Source organism: Solanum lycopersicum, chromosome 3 (genome assembly GCF_036512215.1).
Source record: "Solanum lycopersicum chromosome 3, SLM_r2.1".
NCBI lineage: Eukaryota > Viridiplantae > Streptophyta > Magnoliopsida > Solanales > Solanaceae > Solanum > Solanum lycopersicum.
In genome coordinates this window covers 64752276-64774290 of record NC_090802.1, presented here as the reverse complement: position 1 = coordinate 64774290, position 22015 = coordinate 64752276, and the positions used below count along the sequence as shown (strand labels likewise).

The 22015-nt window shown below is 34.3% G+C and overlaps 3 protein-coding genes across 6 annotated transcripts; all 3 read left to right on the top strand.

The window, feature by feature from the left end:
- The first annotated feature begins 635 nt into the window (after positions 1-635).
- LOC101267504 (histidine--tRNA ligase, chloroplastic/mitochondrial) lies at positions 636-9334 on the top strand. Its single transcript, XM_004235715.5, has 11 exons — positions 636-1156; positions 1239-1334; positions 2779-2867; positions 3014-3143; positions 3836-3928; positions 5466-5540; positions 6379-6496; positions 7298-7440; positions 7593-7721; positions 8710-8873; positions 8974-9334. The coding sequence occupies exons 1-11, from the start codon at positions 818-820 to the stop codon at positions 9110-9112; spliced, it is 1515 nt and encodes a 504-aa protein (XP_004235763.1). The 5' UTR covers positions 636-817; the 3' UTR covers positions 9113-9334.
- A 953-nt stretch (positions 9335-10287) lies between these two features.
- On the top strand, positions 10288-13652 carry LOC101265218 (AP-3 complex subunit delta). Its single transcript, XM_004235707.5, has one exon. The coding sequence runs from the start codon at positions 10470-10472 to the stop codon at positions 13380-13382; it is 2913 nt and encodes a 970-aa protein (XP_004235755.2). The 5' UTR covers positions 10288-10469; the 3' UTR covers positions 13383-13652.
- Positions 13653-14840: 1188 nt separating this feature from the next.
- On the top strand, positions 14841-19837 carry LOC101267221 (glycosyltransferase BC10-like). 4 transcript variants are annotated; one of them, XM_069295383.1, is made up of 3 exons: positions 14841-14949; positions 16804-17503; positions 19097-19837. In XM_069295383.1, the coding sequence occupies exons 2-3, from the start codon at positions 16865-16867 to the stop codon at positions 19736-19738; spliced, it is 1281 nt and encodes a 426-aa protein (XP_069151484.1). In that variant the 5' UTR covers positions 14841-14949; positions 16804-16864; the 3' UTR covers positions 19739-19837. The 4 variants fall into 4 exon arrangements, with proteins under 4 accessions (XP_069151484.1, XP_010318627.1, XP_019068705.1 ...); XM_010320325.3 differs by lacking the exon at positions 14841-14949 and adding an exon at positions 15865-16000; XM_019213160.3 differs by lacking the exon at positions 14841-14949 and adding an exon at positions 15870-16000 and having other exon boundaries at positions 16853-17503.
- The last annotated feature ends 2178 nt before the right edge of the window (positions 19838-22015 follow it).

The window sequence follows — 22015 nt, the reverse complement described above, 5'->3', positions numbered from 1 at the left end:
ATACAAAATAGAAACAGAATTTATACACTTCTGTGTTAAAGCGAGAGAGGCGAGCAGATGGAGAGTGGCGAGCGAGAATGGGAGAGTGGCGAGCGAGATTTTTGGGAGAGAGGCGTCTGACAAACTTTGACTAACGTTTGCTATGAAACACAATTAAATCAAACCCTAGCTACTCTATTTATTCTATGTTATTAGTTTGCTTATTATATATAATTTTCACAGCCACTTTTATACACATTAACAATTTAAAAAGCCGGCTTACAATAGTATAAAAATATATAAGATACAAAATAGGGTTGACATATACAAAAAATAAAATCTTAAAAAAAAAAAATTAATCATGTATCATTTAGAGAATTGACCAAACACAAAACAGAATTTTGATCCGGCTTGGATTTTGATCCGTATGCCTCATTTGGAAGTAAAGAAGAAAACTCTCTCAAGAGCCATCTCATATACGAATAACACATATGAGACTAAAAAGCAATCCTTTTAGATGACAAAAAAATACGGCCTTTCAAATCAATATTAAAATTTAAATAATTAATTATAAAAATTAAATAAATTATTTAATAATAAAACGACAAAATGAAAAGTAGTCTATTAAATACACTAAATCAAATTAAAATAGAACTTTTCATAGCTATATTAAAGAAAATATGTATATATAAAAAAATATGAGTAATATTCTAAACGAACATTATTTTATTTTTTAAAAATTAAAAAAATACAATAGCATAGGTTGACATTTGTGAACCGTGGGGGAACATCTTAGCCGAAAATCTGTACCGTTCCATGGTTTCAGGCCGGTGAAACCATGCCTGCAATTTTAAACTCTTCCCTCTTTCTCCTCCATCACCACTCACTGTTTTCGACGGCGGTTCTCTCATTCCGCCGCCATCACCGCCACCTCAACGTTTCTCTCTTTTCCGCTCCACGTACTACTCTCAGAGCTTACTCTACTTCTTCCTCCTCATTTTCCATAGAATCATCGACAAACCAGAATGTTCGAACCGGACGGTCCGGGTCAGCGACTTCGCCTCCAGTTGAACAAGATACTGTTCAGAAAATCGACGTCAATCCTCCTAAAGGTACCCGAGATTTCCCCCCTGAAGACATGCGCCTCCGCAATTGGCTCTTCCATCACTTCAGAGAGGTATATGTATAAATTGATTACATTGTCTTCTGTTGGTGCTGCTGCCCTTGTACATTTGCTAATTTGTTTTTACGTATTTCAGGTATCTCAGCAATTCGGTTTTGAAGAGGTTGATTTTCCTGTGCTAGAGTCGGAGGCTCTTTATATCAGGAAGGCTGGGGAGGAAATTAGAGACCAGGTTTGTAGCTGGTTATTTTGTTGTCTTGTGAATTTTGACATACTGCAGGCATATGTTTGGTATATACCTAGAGACGTTGGATTGTGAGCTAAATTATGCTGACTTTGCTGGATCAAACTAGCTAACATTTAACTGTAGATGAGGCATGATATGATTTGTTCTACATTAAAAGGTGTCATTTATGTTGCTATGCTTCATTTTTCTTTTGTTCATCAAGAAAAATGTAACTTGGTTTGCTCGCATTATGGTTTGGCATGAGAATATCTATTAACTGATTTTAGTTTTAATTTGCAATTCTTGTAAGCCACTTTTAGTTGGGAACCTGAGACTTACATTCTCTTCTATTTTCGTTTACTTTATCTCTATCCATATAAGAAGAATACTATCAATTTGAACTCAAACTTTTAAATAGTAAGCTATAACTATTTTCTACAAACTTGCTCTCAAGTTACCTTGAATCACTTGCTAAGTTTTGTGACTGGATCTGATATTGATAAAATCATGTTTCAGAAGAAGACCAGGAAAATTACATTAATTGATTTGGTTCCCATCTAGTATTTTTTCTCTGAAGTGCTGACATAAATGGGCATTTTTTTTTTAACAAAAGATTTAGTTTTCAATTTTCTCTTACCAACCTTCTTGAGAGTATGGGTGTGAATACCTAAATGAGGGTAATAGGTGATAGACTATTTGAAATCTTTATCACAACTGATGGTTGAGATTACTTGATACTATTTCTTTTTTATCCCACTCTAAAATCCCGTTTTTGAGATGGAAAAGTTTCCCATCTACAAGTATTTGAAGTAATGCACAAATCACTTCTTCATGCATTTGAACTACGTGGGCATTTTTTTTAACAGAAGATGTAGTTTCCAATTTTCTCTGACCAACCTTCTTGAGAGTATGGGTGTGAATACCTAAATGAGGGTAATAGGTGATAGACTATTTGAAATCTTTATCATAACTCATGGTTGAGATTGCTTGATACTATTTCTTTTTTATCCCACTCTAAAAATCCCGTTTTTGAGATGGAAAAGTTTCCCATCTACAAGTATTTGAAGTAATGCACAAATCACTACTTCATGCATTTGAACTACGTCTGCGAGCATGACTTAACCTATCAACAACAAATCATTGTCGGTGTGTATAAGTTAAAATTCATATACACTCATTTTTCTCAATTAGCGTTATACTTTGTTAGATCCCCCTTAATGCTGCTGTGCGTTTGAAGTCCTAGCTGATTTTGGCCTTTTTCTTTTTTGAGTACTCTGCTTATCGTGAGCTTAAGTAGGCTAGACTTGTTATGTTGTCTTCAGCATTGCAAAGAAAGAAACTGAAATGCAATTAAGGTAACACTTTTTTGTATCAGTATTTGCTATATAAAAACATTTTTTGAGAAGGTAACATGAACAATAATATCATCTGTTCTCTTTCTATATTGCAGCTTTACTGTTTTGAAGATCGTGGAAACCGTCGAGTTGCATTGAGGCCTGAGCTGACTCCTTCATTGGCAAGACTTGTGATACAGAAAGGGTAAATATCTAGTATGTTTTACTTGCGTATAGAATCTCATGATTTTTCAGCGACTTCTCAACATTCACCATTCATTTATATGCTATTACACTTTTGTATCCAGGCGGGGATGCCACATTTTGATCTGCACGTTTTTTTCTGTCCAGAAAATCTGTATCTCTTCCATTGAAATGGTTTGCTATTGGACAATGCTGGCGTTATGAGAGAATGACCAGGGGAAGACGACGTGAACATTACCAATGGAATATGGATATAATTGGTGTACCAGATGTAACGGTAGGTTATGCTCTATATATTTGGCTGATCCTTGGTACTGTAATAAAGCATTTGAAAAGAACACGAGAGTGCGACCTCAGTGGTCAATGGAGTGAGTTGAGAACCTTCAAATTCCAGCGGAGGCAAAACTACTAGGTGTTATCTTCCTCGTCCAAAGACTTGGTAGATAGAATTAACCCCGAGGAATTAGTCAAGATGGTGCAAACATGCCTGTACACCACAGTTTATTGTACTTGTCTGTTTACATGTAGCACAACTTTTATATAAAATACCTCAATCAATCTGAAGATATGTTAGGATTAGATTTTCTAAGTAAAAATGCTTGGTAATTTTTTGGGTTAGACATGATAATATTTCTTGGCAAAAGGAATGACTACTTCTGGTTCTTGGATCAGAATCTTCTCATATCTGATATTGAAGTCCTAAGTTACTAGATGTGGACATAGCTTGATTTCTGAATTGGTTATTTTACTCGCTGATCGTAACCTTCATGTTAGCTTGAACATAACTTGTATGCTTAGCACTCATTTGAGGTATTCTTTCCCTCTTCCATATGTTGCATGTAAGTTATGAGCTTTTCTAGAGAAAGATGTTTTCTTGCTGCTGAAGCTTCAAATATATAATACAATGATTTAGATGCTAATTTCACATTTTCACTCACCCAATTTATTTGTAATTCCTCTTTCTTTTAGGGTGAAGCAGAGCTGATATCTTCAATGATTACCTTCTTCAAGCGCATAGGCCTAACAGCATCAGATGTTGGGTTTAAGGTCTCTAGTAGAAAGGTGTGAGTTTATATATTTTTCCCATATCATTCACCAGAACAATCTCTATTGTGTTCTTGCTACTTGTTGGCATCTCAGTAACCAGAAAAGATATGTTTCGAAAGAACACATGATCTAAATGTTGTTTCGTGTTATCGTAGAATTGGAGATTCATCGTATGCTATTGTCATTTCTTCTCAATTTAGAAAACCCACTTTTTACTAAGTGACATACCGAAATTTATGCTACTAATGCAGTATTTATACTACTGCCACAATATTATCATTATTTTACTTTAATAAAAACAATTTTATTATAATAATGAATCGTAAGAAACGTAGATTGAAGCATGACATGATCCTTGATCAACCAGCTTGTAAACCGTTACTTCAATCACATTCTTTTCTACTACCTACATAGTATACAAATTAAATCAGAACACAGATAGACAGTAATAGTTACTTCATAGGTTGTACAAAAAAGGGATACTCGTGATGCCCATTATGAAGAAATGGACCTTTGTGACCTCAATATGCATTGTATATATGGGGGATACTAGTGATTTTACATTTGACAAGCTATATCAATGGACATTGAAGAAGGGATGGTTCCTAATGATGTTAATATGTTGTGTTGCATGAGTTCTTTGTGTGTTCTTAAAGTTAAGGGATAATGCCGCTCTTAATTCAATTCCAAAAGATAACTTATGAGTGAGGATTATCTAAAATCATATAAGGAGATAAACCCATCACTCAACCAATGTGCGACGTTTAAGACCACCTCACGCCCAAGACAAGCATGGACAATGTAACATGGGAGCTAACATTGGCTAAACGATATACCAGGAATTGAGATGAGTCTGAGTCTAAAATTGATAAAATGTTGAAGTGTATGTCCATCTCATCTATAACCAAACTTAATTTGTTACCGGGCCAATTTTCTTTTCATAATTCTTCAACATCCATAAACTGAAACAAGAAAGTAGCTATTAACCTATTTGAAAGTTTTAAAGAAGCCCAGTTCATAGTAGATTGTTTTCATGTTAGATAATAGTTTCATGTTTTACTAGTAACTTGGTCTTTATATTGATGATACTGTCCCAGGCAAATGCGAAGTACTATTTCTTTTAATCAATCAATAACACTATGATGTTGTTTAGCTGAGCATTGGCCTGACAAATGGGAGCTACAAGTAGGTGTGTGAATGAGGCTTGCAAATGTCGTAACTCATAAGGACTTTAGGTGGCTTCTTCTTTTCCCTTTTGAAAAGAATTTCAGGAGCCCTAATTACAAAAGCGATGAGGTTAGTCCTAGGAATATCATTAGTGGTTTTGTCTTGGAATTGAGTAGAAAAGTGGGAAGAGTATAGTTCAGTGAGTAGCGAATTCTCTTGTATGACGGAAGTTAGGCAAATCTCCTTGGAAATAAGTTCGAGTTAATGCCTGTCATACAATTTTCTTCTTCTTAAGGATGTCATTTATGGTGCTGTTTCAGCTTAAACAACTCTATGTAATTAGGATCTGTTTCTCTGTATTGAAAGTATCATGTGCTATTTGTAGGTCTTGCAAGAAGTATTGAGGTGCTATTCCGTCCCAGAAAATATGTTTGGTAGAGTTTGCATCATTATAGACAAGGTCAGTTTGATAATGTAATTCAGTTCTTATTTTGATCTATAGTATTCCAAAAAGGCAAAAGCAGAACACACTGGTTACTTGATTGCATCTGTTCATTTTCAGCTGGATAACTGTTTCTTTGGCACTAAGTGTGAGATGGTTATGGATTTTCTAATCATATTATGCTATATTCTTACTTTTAAAAAAGACTACTTTCTATTCTGAGGTAGTGGAATATGTTTAGCAACTTGATGTCACGATCCTTCATGAAATTCTATTCTGCTTCTCTAATTCTGTTTTATATTTGATTTGATACAGATAGACATTACTCTATCAATTTACTTTATCACAAGTAGTTGAGGCCGGTTATATTAATCCTCTATTTCACTTTATTCTGACCCATAGTCAGAAGTTTGCTCCTCAGGATCTTCAATTAAAAGTGCTATTTACTTATATCAGAGTTGTGCTTATTGCATTTTTCTCACATGGTAAGCCCAATCACAAACCCCTCGACCTGGAGTCAAAAGTGGCCCTGTTTTCCACTTTCCTCTCTTGGTGATACGAACTACCATCCTTAAGGTTGGAGGTGGAGTCAATTCCCCTAGGCTATCCCTTACTTTCAAAGGTACCCTTTTAGCATTACATCTTAAAGAAGTCTATTGCATTTTTTTCTTCTAAAAGGAACCTAGTATTGTTTTTTCTGCTAGGAGCTCAATCATTGTATTTTTTTTTTTTGGTGATTCTGGTGAGAGTTAATGAACAGCCGGTTGTTTATAGTATAGTTGATTTATGTATCACCTACTGTACATTTTCAGTCTTCTTGTTCTAATCAACTCCTGTTACCCTCTTGGCTGAATAGATCGGAAAGATTCCAATGGATGATATCAGGAAAGATCTGTTGTCTGCTGACATGTCAGAGGTAGCTATTGAAGACCTATTGCAAGTTCTATCATTGAAGTCTTTGGCAAAGTTAGAAGGTTGGCTGTTACAGCATTTACTTCACTAAGGTTTACCTATGGTCTTCTTCTATTTGTTGCTCAAGAAGTATCTCTGGGAATTTATTTCTTCACTTGTTATGTTATTATTCCCCTTCATCCATACGTGTCACTAGTTAATGTAGATGATTGCGGACAAGTTAGTTTGACGTTATATATTACCTGAATTGTACAGTAGAAAATATTAAATTAGCTGTTGGAGGATGCGTAATATTTCTGGACGGGTAAGAATTCAGTTGCAGCTTATATTGGCATTTCCTATCAAAAATAAATTCTTCAGACTTTAAATTTTAATATTGTTAGGTTATTAAATATTTTTAACCCGCGCGTACCCAAAGGGTAGCAACTGCGGGTTTCCCTTGTCATAAAAAAAATAAAATTCAAAAGATAATTGGGGTTGAAAGCATTGTGCATGGTCCAAAATACCCCTTTGTATCTACCAAAATTTATCCAGTTTGGAAGTTTTATATCATGTAAAAAGGTTTTATTTCATGGAAGTTTCCTCTTTGCTAGAACCTGTTAAGCACCCAGGAAGTGGATCCATGAATGTTGTATGAATTGCACCAGAGTTTTGTGTAGTCTAGCTGTAGACAGTTTACGAGAATATGAAGTGATAGAACTTCTAAGATATCCTCTTTTTGAACGTATGTGAACTTTCCAGATGAATATTGTATCTCTACCTGCGTTTGAAACGGAACAGTTGAAATCCTCTACTGATGTATAAGCAAATATTATAGCTTAGAGGTTTCTGATCTTGATTTTTATACCTTTTTGTTTGGGCAGAGAAACTTGGGGCCTCAGGAGAAGCACTATCTGATTTGAAGCAACTATTTTCACTTGCTGAGAAGTATGGCTATTCAGAGTGGCTTGAGTTTGATGCATCAATTGTCCGTGGTTTGGCCTATTACACTGGGATTGTGTTTGAGGTTAGACTCGAGATTGTTTTTGATAGTATCTGAACTTTGTGCAAGAAGACTTGGAATTGGTTAACTGCTTGTCGTATTTGTCTTACTGATAAACTGTTTGCTCGTAAATGGGTATCTCTTCCACTTCATTGAATAATTACAGTTTCCTGCAGGGATTTGATCGCGAAGGAAAGCTCCGGGCTATCTGTGGTGGTGGACGGTATGATCGGCTATTATCTACCTTTGGAGGCGATGATCTTCCAGCTTGTGGATTTGGATTTGGTGATGCTGTGATAGTAGAAGTGAGTAGAACTTCCTGTTTCTAGTCCTTTTCTTTTACTGGATGTTAGAGATAAAAAGTTTTTTTTTTTTTTCAATTGATGATCTGTGAAGCACGAAATACTTCTACATTGAATTTAGGTGAAAGTTCACAGTAATTTTATGGACATTGTCGAGATGGACTTCTTTTGCCTGTTTTGCTTCCAAACACTACTATTCTCAGTTTTCCATCCAATTCAAGTCATTGGTTCTTGTGAAATTTATTAAATCTTTGAACATCACAAACTCTGTTTTCTCCATGTCTGTATCGGACCTGCACATAGTAACACTTGTAGGCATAGGGCATGAAATAGATCCCCTTGTGCACACAAAACATGCAGCAAATGACAATCACCACTACATTATCTGAAATTCCGTGATTGCAATAGGGGCTCCAACCAAGGTTGTCTTCTCAACTTTGCTTGTTTCCCTGAGATCTATAACCTTTTATTTCACAGAATAGTTGCTTTCAGTAAGATGAGTTTCTCCTGGGATAAGTCTTGCTGATAAAGATGGAGTATCGAGTATGTGAGCAGATTTGATATTGAAATGTGTCAGCAAAGGGAATAAGTTTTCTTTATGTAAGATTTAGAAAATGTCTGTGAGCTCATGGTAGATTTCACTTTGGATCACTAGAGTACAAGATAAAGGAGAACACCTAAAGATCTTTGAGCTTGTCATTTTTCAGATTTGGGAAAGAGGGGGGGGGGGGGGGGGAGCTGTTGCTAGCTGCCACTGTTTTGTGTACTTTAGAACTCTTCTTTTTCTTCTATGAGCAAGCTTCCTCCTTCCATTTTGATATCTGTGAAATGCTGCAGTAATATTTTATATATGCTTAATTTCAATTTGAGAACCACCATCGGTTGCAGGGACAGATCCTTTCTTGCTTTTTTGTGTCATCTGTATGTTTTCTGTTAGAAGATTTAGGTCTAAACGGTATTTGTCTGTGCTTTCTCTGTTGGGAATATTCAGCTACTCAAGGAGAGGGGACTCCTACCAGAACTTAACCTCCAAATAGAGAACATTGTCTGCTCACTGGATCAGGAACTTCAAGGTGCGGCATCTGCAGTTGCCACCATTCTCAGGGGAAAAGGGCAAAGCGTTGATCTGGTTTTGGAGAACAAGCCACTTAAGTGGTACATTACGATTTATATCATTTCACTATTTCTTTGTTGATGTAGCTGCTTGTTGTTTCACTCTGAAGCTCATACTTCCAATTTTCCATTACTTGTGAAGGGTGTTCAAGCGAGCAGCACGGATAAATGCACGCAGATTGATTTTAGTTGGAAAGGCTGAATGGCAAAAAGGCATGGTCAATGTTAAGACTCTTTCAACAGGTGAGCAATTGGAGATAAAACTCGATGAACTGGAGTAACGGAACAGCGTCTTGGTGTATGCAATAGTTCTTTTTGCCAATTATTCTAAGTTGTTTATTTAGCTGGGTATTTCTTAGTGATGGCAAAGCAATGAGGTATTAAATTTTTGCTGTTGTTATATTTTTCTTATTGCCTGTGTAATATCAATTAAAATAACTAAGATCTGAGTATAAAACTAATTGGATTCAATATATAAATCCTCTATATTCTTCCGACTCTTAGGATACATCTCATTCCAAAATCTGTGTAATTTAAGGCAAGTTGGAGATTTTATGAATTAGAAGTTATATACATAGTACACTTAAACATACATAAACATTTTCTAGTCACAATAATAAATTAATTGCCATTAGAACAGGGAGGAGGCCTAAAAAACTAAGGGCAAAATTGAGGAACCACCAAAGTATAGAAGGATGCACAACTACGTTTTATACACACATATTTGTACTAAGCTTTGCATTAACTAAATTAACATTTTACTACATGCATCTCCCTAACTAAATTAAGAATTTCCTTTGTATATTGCTATTTTTAAAGGTCCAATTGTGGTCATAAACCTTGTTAATTTGATTCAAAAGTATGCGTTAGTTTGTAAGAAGAAAACATAGGTGGAATCTCTAATTATATTTGACACTCTTTAATTCACGCCTTGTCGTTTGATTTATGAAATGAGATGAGATATCTGAACTTAATCCAAGATATCCACCCTATTTCATCTCCCACAACTTAGGTGTGATAAATTAGTTCAACAACTATAATTCCAAAATAACTTAACATGCTAATCAAATGACCTTGTATTGCATTAGAAATACAAAATTCCTTAATGAAATGACTTTTTCTTACTACTAAACATAGAATGAGTACAATGCAATTCATCCGGTGGTGATTCTTGAACTACTTTATCTCATTTGCTCGATGTTGATTGGATTTTGGACTAATTTATCTTATTTGTCCGATGTTGAGTGAATTCTTGAGCTAATTTATCTCATATGTCTGATGTTGATTGGATTTTTGAACTAATATATCTCATATGTCCAATGTTAATTGGATTCTCGAACTAATTTATCTCATGTGCCCGATGTTGATAGAAAAATTTCACTAATAAGAGCATTTCAAATTATGCAAAAATATATATTTTAGTTCTCACATTTTAAAATATATATTTATTTTTTTAAAGAACATTCTTGAAATGAAATTTATACTTCACATTTTCAAAATTACAACTCATAAATTGCAGTAAAAAATTTGTTTGTTTGTCCAAACAACTAAAATCCCAAGCAATCCACAGTCATGGCGTCTTTCTAAAAGAACCTCACAACTACACTCACAGCTGCAAAAAGCAACAAAATTGATGTAATGGCCGGTCCTTCTCTTCTCGATTCTCTCTTCCAACGATCTTTAGAAGACTTAATCAAAGGTCTCCGTCTCTTCGTCGGCGATGAATCATCCTTCATCTCCAAAGCCGTCGACGAGATCCGCCGTGAAATCAAGTCCACCGATCAACAGACTAAAGCCACTGCCCTTCAGAAACTCACTTACTTGCATTCCATCCATGGCGTCGACATGTCTTGGGCTGCTTTTCATGCTATAGAACTCTCTTCATCTCAGTCCTTCAATTTCAAACGCATTGCTTATCTCGCCGCTTCGCTTTCATTCGATCCTTCGACTACTGACGTCATCCTCCTGCTGACTCATCAGCTTCGTAAGGACCTTCAATCTCCTAATTCACACGAAGTAAGCCTCGCTCTTCATGCTTTGTATTTCATTTCTACACCTGATTTAGCCCGAGATTTAACTCCCGAGGTATTTACTTTACTGAATAGTAATAAGGGTTCTACTAGGAAGAAGGCTATTGCTATTATTTTGAGACTGTTTGAGTTATATCCAGATGCGGTTAGGGTTTGTTTTAAGAGATTAGTGGAAAATCTGGAGAATTCTGATCCCGCAATTGTATCTGCTGTTGTGGGTGTTTTTTGTGAGCTTGCTTGTAAAGAGCCTAAATCTTATCTCCCTTTAGCGCCTGAGTTTTATAAGATATTGGCGGATTCTCGCAATAATTGGCTGTTGATTAAAGTTTTAAAGATTTTTGTGAAGTTGGCTCCATTGGAGCCGAGGTTGGGGAAAAAGCTGGTGGAGCCGATTTGTGACCATTTGAAGAAAACGGGTGCAAAGTCATTGGCTTTTGAGTGTGTGAGGACTATTGTTAGTAGTTTCAGTGAGTATGATTCTGCTGTGAGGCTTGCTGTTGAGAAGATTAAGGAGTTCTTGAATGAAGATGATCCAAATCTCAAGTATCTTGGTTTGCAAGCACTTACCATTGTTGCACCAAAGCATTTGTGGGCAGTCCTGGAGAATAAGGATTTTGTGATTAAATCGTTAAGTGATGCAGATGCAAATATTAAACTTGAGGCCTTGCAGCTTGTTTTATCTATGGTTTCTGAGGATAATGTGGTGGATATTTGCAAGGTTTTGATTAATTATGCTCTTAAGTCTGACCCAGAGTTCTGTAATGAGATTCTGGGATGCATCTTGCTGACATGTTCAAGAAATGTGTATGAGATAATTGTGGATTTTGATTGGTATGTATCACTTCTTGGGGAAATGTCGAGAATTCCACACTGTCAGAAGGGGGAGGAAATAGAGAATCAGCTTGTGGATATAGGTATGAGAGTCAAAGATGCAAGACCAGAACTTGTTCGAGTTGGCCGTGATTTGCTTATTGATCCTGCATTGCTTGGCAATCCTTTTGTACACAGGATTTTATCAGCAGCTGCTTGGGTGTCTGGGGAGTATGTTCGCTTTTCAAAAAATCCATCAGAAATTGTGGAAGCACTGCTGCAACCAAGAACCAGTTTATTGCCATCATCAATAAAAGCTGTATATATCCAGTCTGCATTCAAAGTACTTACCTTTTATCTGTATTACTCTATTTCTACCAAGGGAGTTATTTCTTCAGCTTCCCAAGGAGTGGCAGATCTGATGCATGGAAGAGTACTGGAAAATTCTCAGTTTGTAAGAACTGGACCAGTAGCTGATAGTGACACAGATGATGGGGGGTTGAATCCCAGGATGTTACATCAATCTGTTAGGGATGCTTCAGTAGAGAGTTTTGAGGATATGTCTACTGCTCATGAGTGGTTGTCCTCGACATTGCCAAAAGCAGAGCCAATAACTGAAGAGTCTATACTTAACATATTAGATCTCGTAGAAATAACGTTGGGGCCACTAGCAGGAAGCCATGAGGTGGAGATACTGGAGAGGTCAAGAAATGTCCTTGGTTTGGTTGATCTGATAAGAGAAGAATTACCTGGTTACTTGGTGAAAAGGGAAGAAGATGATGACAAGGGACAAAAGAAGACTCATGAAATGATCAAACTAATTGCTGAAGCCTTTTCAGAAGAGCTTGGTCCAGTTTCAGCAAGTTCTCAGGAAAGGGTGCCTATGCCTGAAGGAATAGTGCTTAATCAAAGTCTGGATGATCTGGATGCCATATGTGGTGACCTTGGGTTGCATATACCTACTTCTTTCTCCCTTGGAAAATCAATTTCCTCTGAGAAGGATGATGTTACCATGTCTGACCGGCAAAGTAAGGAAGAATATGAATCAACTGAATCAACGTCTCTTCTTGCTGAGCATCGCAAACGTCACGGGCTATATTATTTACAGTCACAGAAAAAGGAGATGGCATATGATGATTACCCACCTGCTAATGACCTGAAGACTGGAGAGAATGCTGATGATGAGGCTGATGATCTGATTAAGCTGACAGAACAATCTCTCTTCTCTAAGAAAAAGGCAAACCAAGCAAAGCCTAGGCCTGTAGTAGTGAAACTGGATGATGGGGATGGACCTTTTATCCCTGCCAAAAAGGTAGAGTCAAAAGATGACCTAATCTCTGGTGCTGTGAGAGATGTTCTTTTAGGTGATGAAGCAACAACATCATCATCACGGGCTAAGAAGTCTGACAAGTCATCAAGTAAGAGAAGACAGAAGGACAAGTTAGATGTAGACAAGTCTTCTGGACCAATAGAGGATTCTAAAATGATGGAGAATTCTGAACTAGAAAATGTAAATTTGAGAAGAAGCAAACGCCATTCTCGTGGTAAAGAGAAGAAACATAGAAGTACTGCAAAAGATAGAAATGAACATGAAGAAGGAGATAAGCAGAAGGTTAGCCATCACCATGGCAAGCATAAATCCAGACAAAGGGCAGACGGGGCTCTAACATTAGCAGCACAATCACCTGTAATTCCTGATTTTCTTTTGTAGCAATGAGTGCTGGGATATTGATCATCAATTTGATAAATACGGGTTAGGTGAGTTCTTCTGTACATTACACTTCATTTTATTTTTTTCTGTTTTGGTTACTCATTATACTTGCAATTGGTGAAGTGGTTTTTTGTCCATCTTTTTTAATTTTTCCTGTGTGGAATTTCTTTTGGGAAGGGTATATTTTTGAGTTCTTAACACTTGTACAAGGAAACCTTTACAAGGCCTTGACCGGTTATGATCCTTTGGTTCTATTTGTTTTTCTATTCATCTCTCATCTATGTATGCGTTGTCAGTCACATTCTTTGCTAGTTTGATGAAAGGTAAAACATAGGCACCTAGACCTTTTCCAAAATCAAAATTAAATGTGCTTATAGTCGCTGTATAACTGCCCCAAGAAATAATGATGTACTGGGTCTGGCTGATAAGAATATAAGAGGGCTAATCCCCATACTCTATGGGAAAAGCTAAAAGATTTGTAATCTCCTCTAGCTGGTGCTTGTGAATTTTTCATCATGAGGCCAATAAATGCTTGGTGAGAGTTCATAATAACTTGGAAAAAAGAAGAGAATATGGACATGTTAGGTTGCGATAATCAGAAAAATATGCACAGGTTGAAGCATTTAGGCGAAATACTCTCTTGACATTGTGCCTAAGAACGAGCTGCTTGTAGGATTGCTGTACATTGGTACTATAACTGAAAAAATCAGTTCTTTCAGCAAATGCCAATCCAAAGAAAAACTCATTCTCTCCAAAGAGGAGTCATATTCCATTGTATTAAGAAAAACCTTCACAAGTGAGGTTTGCTTCGTGGTAGAGACCTCCACCGCCAACAGGTAAATTCTGCTCATGTGAAGTGTAAGTGCAATCCTTGTGGAATCAGAAATGAGGTTAGATGTATAAATCAAGAGAGGGACCAATAGACAAGCAGTCCCTTCTAAATAACTGAAACTATTATTTGTTGTCCCTTTTGTTATTATCAAGAAGCTTTCATTCTAACCTTCTAAACAACTATGGATTTTGTACTGCCATAACTGACGCATTACTGAATTGTATGGTCAATATTGGGCTTCCACCTCAGTTTTGGTATATTCGTCTGTGTAACAGTTGTGAAGTAGTTGAGCATATTGAGGGAGTTCATACTGACTTAATTCTTTGCTGTTTACTTGAATTCTGCTGGCACGAGAAACATCTTCCATTGTTTTCTATTCATGAGTGTGAATCTATTGTTACTGGAGACAGACGTCTTCCTAAACCAAAAAATAAAGAGAATTACAGATGCAGCAGATGTCTGAAAGAAAAAAGGAAATATCTTAGTGTAGAAAGAATCACCTAACAGAATCTGTGAAAGCAGACCCCCCCCCCCCCTCCCCTTCTCTTTTTCCCCCAACGTTGCCTGCCCACTGTCTAGTATATATTCTGTTCTGTTTTTCTTATCAAAAATTTGTTTCTATTATTGGTTTTAACTGTCATGAGAGACTGTGTGGAGGAGATGTGATCTCAGAGAACTCTACATTCAAAGACTTACTGCATGATCAGCAGATAAAGAGCTTGATATACATGAGAGGTATACAGTGGACGAAACTACTTTCATTTCTGTATTCTCTTTTTTCAAACTGTCTTTGGATGCTTTACTTCAACGGAGGGTCTATCGGAAACAACTTCTCTATCTTATGAGATAGGGGGTTGGGTCTGTAATGCCTATGTGACTTCTCTGTCTTGTTGCTGCACTATTTGCTTGGAAAAAAGGAGGGAACCATAAGAAATGCCACAAATCATGGCTGATGTTTGACCATACATTCATTTTAGGAAATCATAAAATATTTATTGATAATAAAACACATCAAATCAAGGTAAAACTGTATTCTATTATATTTCTTGTATCTACCTTACCGTTACGGAATTGTCTTTCACTTTTTTCAACAATCATCCCAATTACCAATGAATAAGTTGTGTTTAATGGAAACTAATGTGTCTCAATTTAAAAAAATAAGTCCCTTTTGATTTTCTATAATCGTTGTCAACTGAAAGACCAGGACTTTACGAGTTCATAAATTTCTGTCAACTGAAAGACCAGGACTTTTAATAAGTTGATTTTCTATAAATTTCTGTCTCACAGAAAAATGACTTCCTACGCCTAAAAAAGGATGACCTTGGAACGGAGTTTAAGAAAAGAAAGAAAATTTTTAAATTTTGTAGTTTTAAATTAAAGTTATGTCAAATGTATCAAAATATCTTTTAATCTTGTGGTCTTAAACATGTCACGTAGAAAGTTAAAATTAAAATTGTTATAAAAAAAGAAAAGAGTCATTTTTTTCTTAAAACAAATTAAATTTTTTTATTATTATTTTTTAAACGGAGGACAGGTACGTGGAGTAGCCAATGCCTAAGGTTGTCTTCCGGAAGTCATGGAAATATTTTTGGATTAATTGGTATCCACTTGGCATAACACAAATTCTTCTTCTTCCTCCATCTTTCTTCTATCTAAAAAAATTAAAAAAAAATCTTGTAAATTATTGCTGTAAAAACTACTAATTTTTTTTCTTAAATCTGTTGAATAATAATTAAATATTCCCTCAACATGTCTCAACATCAACTCCAAGAATATTCTCTCTCTGGTAATTTTCACAATTACTCAATTCCTTCTTCCTCTTTTACATTTTTTCAACAATGATTAAATCATCACGTTTCCTCTTCTATCTTTTTCTACATTATAATAATTCATGTAATTAATATTAATCCAGATTACTAAATATTTTCTGTAAATTTATTTTCTATAAAAACCTCTCTTGTACAAATAATCTTTTGTTGATAGTAACACGTTCAGATTATTGTAGAACGAAAAAGATAAATAGGAGAGGTAAATCAAGTGAATATTAAATACAATTTTCTTTTACATATTACTGAAATCCTTACATGAATGTCTTGGAGATATTAAAAAAAATTAACTAAAATAATAATTAATTAGAACATATCTTGTGTCTAATTCTAGTTAATTTTTTTGCTTCCATCTCAACTATATATATTTCCTCCTCCTCTTTTGCTTTACTCCATTTCTTCTTCTTCCCTTTCCCAGTATTTTTTTCGAATTATGTCTTGAATTTGTTTATTTTTTTTTATTATATATTTTTAGAAAAATCATAATTCCTATTGATTTAGAAAATCCATTGTCCTAATAGATTTTGGAAAGAAAATCTAGTAGGATTTGGAGACTAGCTACTCGAAATCTATATATAAGAGTTGTCGTTGTACATTTTTTCATCCTTTGTGTTTTTTCTTCTCTCTTCGCTTTGTGTATGATTGTGTGCTAGATAACTCAACTTACAATCTTTTCGCAATATATCAGAAATAACTTTTATATCCTATCCTACAAAAGGCAAAAGCAAGATCAGTAATTCTGTGCATATCTTATCTTTCTCAGACTCTACTTGTGGGATTACAGAGAGTGTGTATTGTTGTTTTTCCCATAGATTTTCAAGAAAATGAAGAATGAACAACAATATCAATTCACCACTACAAAACTATTCACTATTTCTCAAAGGTACCTCCATAATCTTGTGTCCTATTTTTTTTTATTTGGGTCTGGTTTAGCAATTGGTATAACACTAATTTTTTATCTCCAAGACCTAATTCCCAACACTTTACAAAACAAATTATTTTTCCCCCAAATAATCCAATTCACCTCACCTCCACCTCCACCACCCCCACCCCCACACCCTACACCAATTACCCCACCATCACTTCCACAACCTCAACAAGAAAATATTATTCCTCTTGTTTTAAATAATAATGAGACCAAAATTTTAGACCTTAGTGGAATAAGGTTAAAAGATTTTATGGAGACACCAAAATTTAGTACTCCTAAACATGTTATGAAAGATGAAGACTTGATATGGAGGGCTATGATGGTGCCAAGTGTTAGTGATTTGCCATTTAATAGAAAACCAAAGATTGCTTTTATGTTTCTTGCAAGAGGAAGTTTACCATTGGCACCATTATGGGAAAGATTTTTCCAAGGACATGAAGGCCTTTATTCTATTTATATTCATTCTCAACCATCTTTTAATGGAAGTGCTCCACAAGAAGGACCTATTTTTCATGACAGAAGAGTAGCAAGTAAGGTAAGTTTAATTTACTATCACTATTTGATATATTAATTATAATTTTCATTTGATATTGTCTGCTTCGAATCTAGGTCATTATAGATTATAGATTATAGATAGCAATTTTACGGACATGGGATTTACCATGAACTATCTTAAGTACTCAACGTCTTCATTTGCCTAAACTCAATATTTAACCATAAGTATTTTGATACATAATTATGGTGTTTAGCCCAAAATTATTCTATCAAAGCTTGGACAGATGAGAAAATAATTGTTATTTTTGCATGGACTCGAACTAATATATGAGAAGTAATTGTTATTTTTTGCATGAACTCGAACTAATATATGAGAAGTATTAATTATAATGTGATGAAAAAAAATGATATTTAACCATCCGTTAGACCAGAGATGAAGCTGAGTCATGAGATTCATGGATTTGGACGAATTCAATTAATTTTTCATAGATTCTACATTTGTATCAGAAACACTCTATATATATATATATATATATGTTTTGTTTGTTTTCATGGTCTAGAGATCTACAAGTTCATTTATAAAGTATTACGCACAAACCTAGTATAGTGCAAAAATATATAAAGTTTGGTGAGGAGAAAAAATCAACTGGTGCCGTATCAAATGGTCCGTGTTTTACTAGACAGCATGGAAACTGATACACGAGTTAAATTATTAAATTTAAATTTTGAATCTACCGAATATAAAAATTTTTATATTGTTGATGATGCAATATTCTAAATAGCAGATTTTGATGAATATACATCACCACCATATATTAGTTGACTTAGACCATTTATTTGTCTTGTGTGGCATTAATTGCCGAGAATCCAGCTACTCTTTGGCTATAATATTGTAAGATTAGACTATTTTACGACACTTTTGTTTGTGTAATTAATGCTAATTATGATGCTTTATGGAGGAACTTATGTGATGTACCAAACTTATGGTGCTTGTTTGATAGATTTAATTAACAAAAAAAATATATTATAAATAATAGATCCAGAATGTTATCTATGGTTCACGTTTAAGTATATCTATATATGTTTTAAAATCCTAAATTCACTTTTACTATTATCACTTATATAGCTTTTGACATGGTGATAAATATTTGATTCTAAAATTGAAGTTTTTTAGGGTAAGAAACTAGTTGATTAAGTTTTCTAAGACAAAACACTTTTTGTTGTAAATTTCTTTTATTCTACTCCTTTTGCCAACTTAGAGAAAAAAAAAACGCTTTATAAAATTCCTTTCTTCTGTGCCTTGGCATCTTTATCTTTTTCACGTGAACTCTAGAAGAACATGTTAGACTCCACCAAAAAAAAAATCGAAACTTTTACGTAAATAGTCGGTCAGATTTACAATTTACTTTTTATAGTTAATAAATATGCATGTTTCTTTATATTTGAAGCAGAGCCCATATTGGAGTTGGCCCAATTAACCACTTTAGAAGGATAACTATCTGGGCTTTTAGGAAAGTATATTTTTGAGTCCATTGAAATTTTCACTTATTGCAAAAATCCATTTTCCCCCACCTAAAGATTTAATTGTTTAGTAAATCATAAACTCAACATTTTAACATGTTATTTTATGCAGAAAGTAGAATGGGGAAAATTCAACATGGTGGAAGCAGAGCGACGATTACTAGCGAACGCGTTATTAGACATATCGAACGAACGTTTCGTGCTTCTTTCGGAGTCATGCATTCCTCTATACGACTTCACGACCATCTATGACTACATCATCAACTCCGCAAACACATTCATGGAGTCTTACGATTTGATAAGCCCAGTGGGACGAGGTCGTTACAACAAGAAAATGAAACCATTGGTAACCCTAGCCCAATGGCGAAAAGGGTCCCAATGGTTCGAGGTCGATCGAGAGATCGCCATCGACATAATATCGGATCAAAAATATTCTAATTTGTTCAAGAGATTTTGTAGGCCAGCATGTTATTCAGATGAACATTATTTGCCAACATTTGTGACAATGAAATATTGGTGGAAAAATGAAAATAGAACATTGACTTGGGTTGATTGGGCCAAAGGTGGGCCTCATCCAACAAAATTTATCAGGCCTGATGTGACAGAAGATTTGCTTTATGGGATGAGAAATGGGACCAAATGTGAGTATAATGGGCAGCCCAGTAACATGTGTTACTTGTTTGCTAGGAAGTTTTTGCCTAGCACTTTAGATAGGCTTTTGAGATTTGCTCCTAAAATCATGAAATTTGGATAAATTGATATTTGTAAAAGTTTTAATATTTTTGTTAATTATTTCTAGTTCTAGCATTGGGTTCAATGACACTGATAATATACATCATATTCATTTCAATTATTTTTCATGTGTTACAACTCAATCGGTTATTTTGATAAGACAGTGGAATTCACCATTTATTCCAGGACTACCTTCGTTTCATTTTATGTGATACCGTTTGATTTGACATAATATTTGATTTAAAAAAAATGAGACTTTTGAAACTTATGATCTCGTCCAGCAGGGTTGGACAAATCATCCTGAATAAAAAATGAAAGGAATTGGTAATGAAAGACCAGATCCTTTTTTTCATCAATTGCATTATCTATGCACCAATTCTTTTAGATTTACGGTCCTATTTCTATTATAAGAAATGAGGTTTCAACCCACTTTAAAGGAGTCCTTAAGGTCATAATGAGACATTAAAAATGAATTCTCTAGAGGTCAATTCTTTTTTCCAGTCGTAGTATACGGCATTATCAGCCTTAGTATTAGGAACCCCACCCCTAACGAGCTAGAAGTTAAATAAGTTCTCTTAGCCTTTTTCTTGACCGTAGGATTTGGGGAGCTCTTCCCTTCTGCTCGACTTGTCTATTGAATCAACTCTTTTCTAGGAATAGGCAAAAAGAAAAGTTTGTGTTAAGCATATCACTTTTTTTAGAATGATTTGTTCCATCAATGTAAAACAGTACTTAGATATTTGACATGGTTGTAAATCATTTCATTAAGGATATATAAAAGAGGTATTTTAAAGTTAAATTAATTTTAATTATAGTAAGATGACTTTCTTTTTGGATTGAATTAAAAAGAAATTTGTGCTACATAAAATGAGATTGAGGGATTAGACATTTATTTTTTTTATTGAAGAAAATTGAAATCAAGTGAAAAAAATAATTTTATACGAGATTAATAATTATTAATTGAGTGATATTGAACGCTTTTGATGTGATTAAAAGTGTACTTCTCCCCCAAAAGAATAAAGGAATAGGAGGGTCTTTTTCCTCTTTTGAAAATTTCCAAGTCTTTGTTTGGTAGCTTCTTTGTAATTGTTCAACAGACTAGACCTGACCTAAACCAACACCACACATAAAATCTTCTTTGGTGTGTGTATGATAATACTCTATGAATATATTATGTCGTTTTAAATATGATACGTGATTTTATTTATTACTATGAAGAAACACTCTTATATATGATGTAGCCACGTAGAGATAAGGGTGTCCAATTCGTCGAAAAAATAGCATATATATTAGTAAATGATCAAATAATATATTTTGGATACCTTTAGCATAATAAATTAATATTTCTGAACACCCTTTAAGAAAATCCTGACTTCGCTACTGATTACTTAGTAGTATAATATGAGAATATTGAAGTAACAAACTTTCCACAACGAGTTTCACTTGAATTTTGTTCAGTAAAAAAACAATGCATATACGATGTTAAAATTACTTTTAATAATATATATACAATAATGATGAATTTCTAATTTGACTTCTTCAAATTCTTATCTCTTATCTCCAAAACAAAAAAAAAATTATTTTGGCTCCGCTTCTCACTTATTAAATATATTCACTTTAAATAAATTTTTAGCGACTCTAAATATGATTCCTGATATAAATACAAATAGGTGTGGAAAAAAATCCTTTCTCCTTGGATATACAAATATACAATCTTTATTAACACTTGTTTTCTTGTAAACTTAGATGAAACTGAGTATAAATCTACATTAGACGACGTTAAAAAATGATGTGTGTGTATGAAATTGTGAACTATGGAAAATGAAATGACAAGGACCAAGTGACATGGACACACAACGATCGACTAATTAATAATATTAGTACTATATTATTATATGATATATATATATATATATATATATATATATATATATATATATATATATATATATATATATATATATATATATATATATATATTTGTCAGTATCAGATTTATGTTTTTATATTTTTTTGCCTGAAAAGGTTTCAATCATTTTGTTGCTTGAACTTAATATAACCGTCCTAATTCGATTTTACATCGCCATCAAGTTTTTATTATTAGTATAAACTATAGGATATTCATAACAAGAAAATATGAAATGAACAATTAAATTTATCAGCCATTTCTAACAAATCCATCGATAGAACGTTTCAGGGTAATTTTAAAATATACAAAGTTAAATATGATAACGTTCAGATTTTTATCGTTTAGCTATTACGAAATTTTATCTATCATTAATTTCTCAATAATTTTAAA

What these genes read in the sequence shown, in the direction of transcription:
- LOC101265218 (XM_004235707.5), top strand. Translation starts at nt 10,470, where the DNA reads ATGGCCGGTCCTTCTCTTCTCGATTCTCTCTTCCAACGATCTTTAGAA.
- LOC101267504 (XM_004235715.5), top strand. Translation starts at nt 818, where the DNA reads ATGCCTGCAATTTTAAACTCTTCCCTCTTTCTCCTCCATCACCACTCA. An exon ending in AGACTTGTGATACAGAAAGG is followed by an intron (nt 2,868 to 3,013) that starts GTAAATATCTAG and finishes TTTTCTGTCCAG; the next exon opens with AAAATCTGTATCTCTTCCAT. An exon ending in GAGAACAAGCCACTTAAGTG is followed by an intron (nt 8,874 to 8,973) that starts GTACATTACGAT and finishes TTACTTGTGAAG; the next exon opens with GGTGTTCAAGCGAGCAGCAC.
- LOC101267221 (XM_069295383.1), top strand. Translation starts at nt 16,865, where the DNA reads ATGAAGAATGAACAACAATATCAATTCACCACTACAAAACTATTCACT. An exon ending in ACAGAAGAGTAGCAAGTAAG is followed by an intron (nt 17,504 to 19,096) that starts GTAAGTTTAATT and finishes TATTTTATGCAG; the next exon opens with AAAGTAGAATGGGGAAAATT.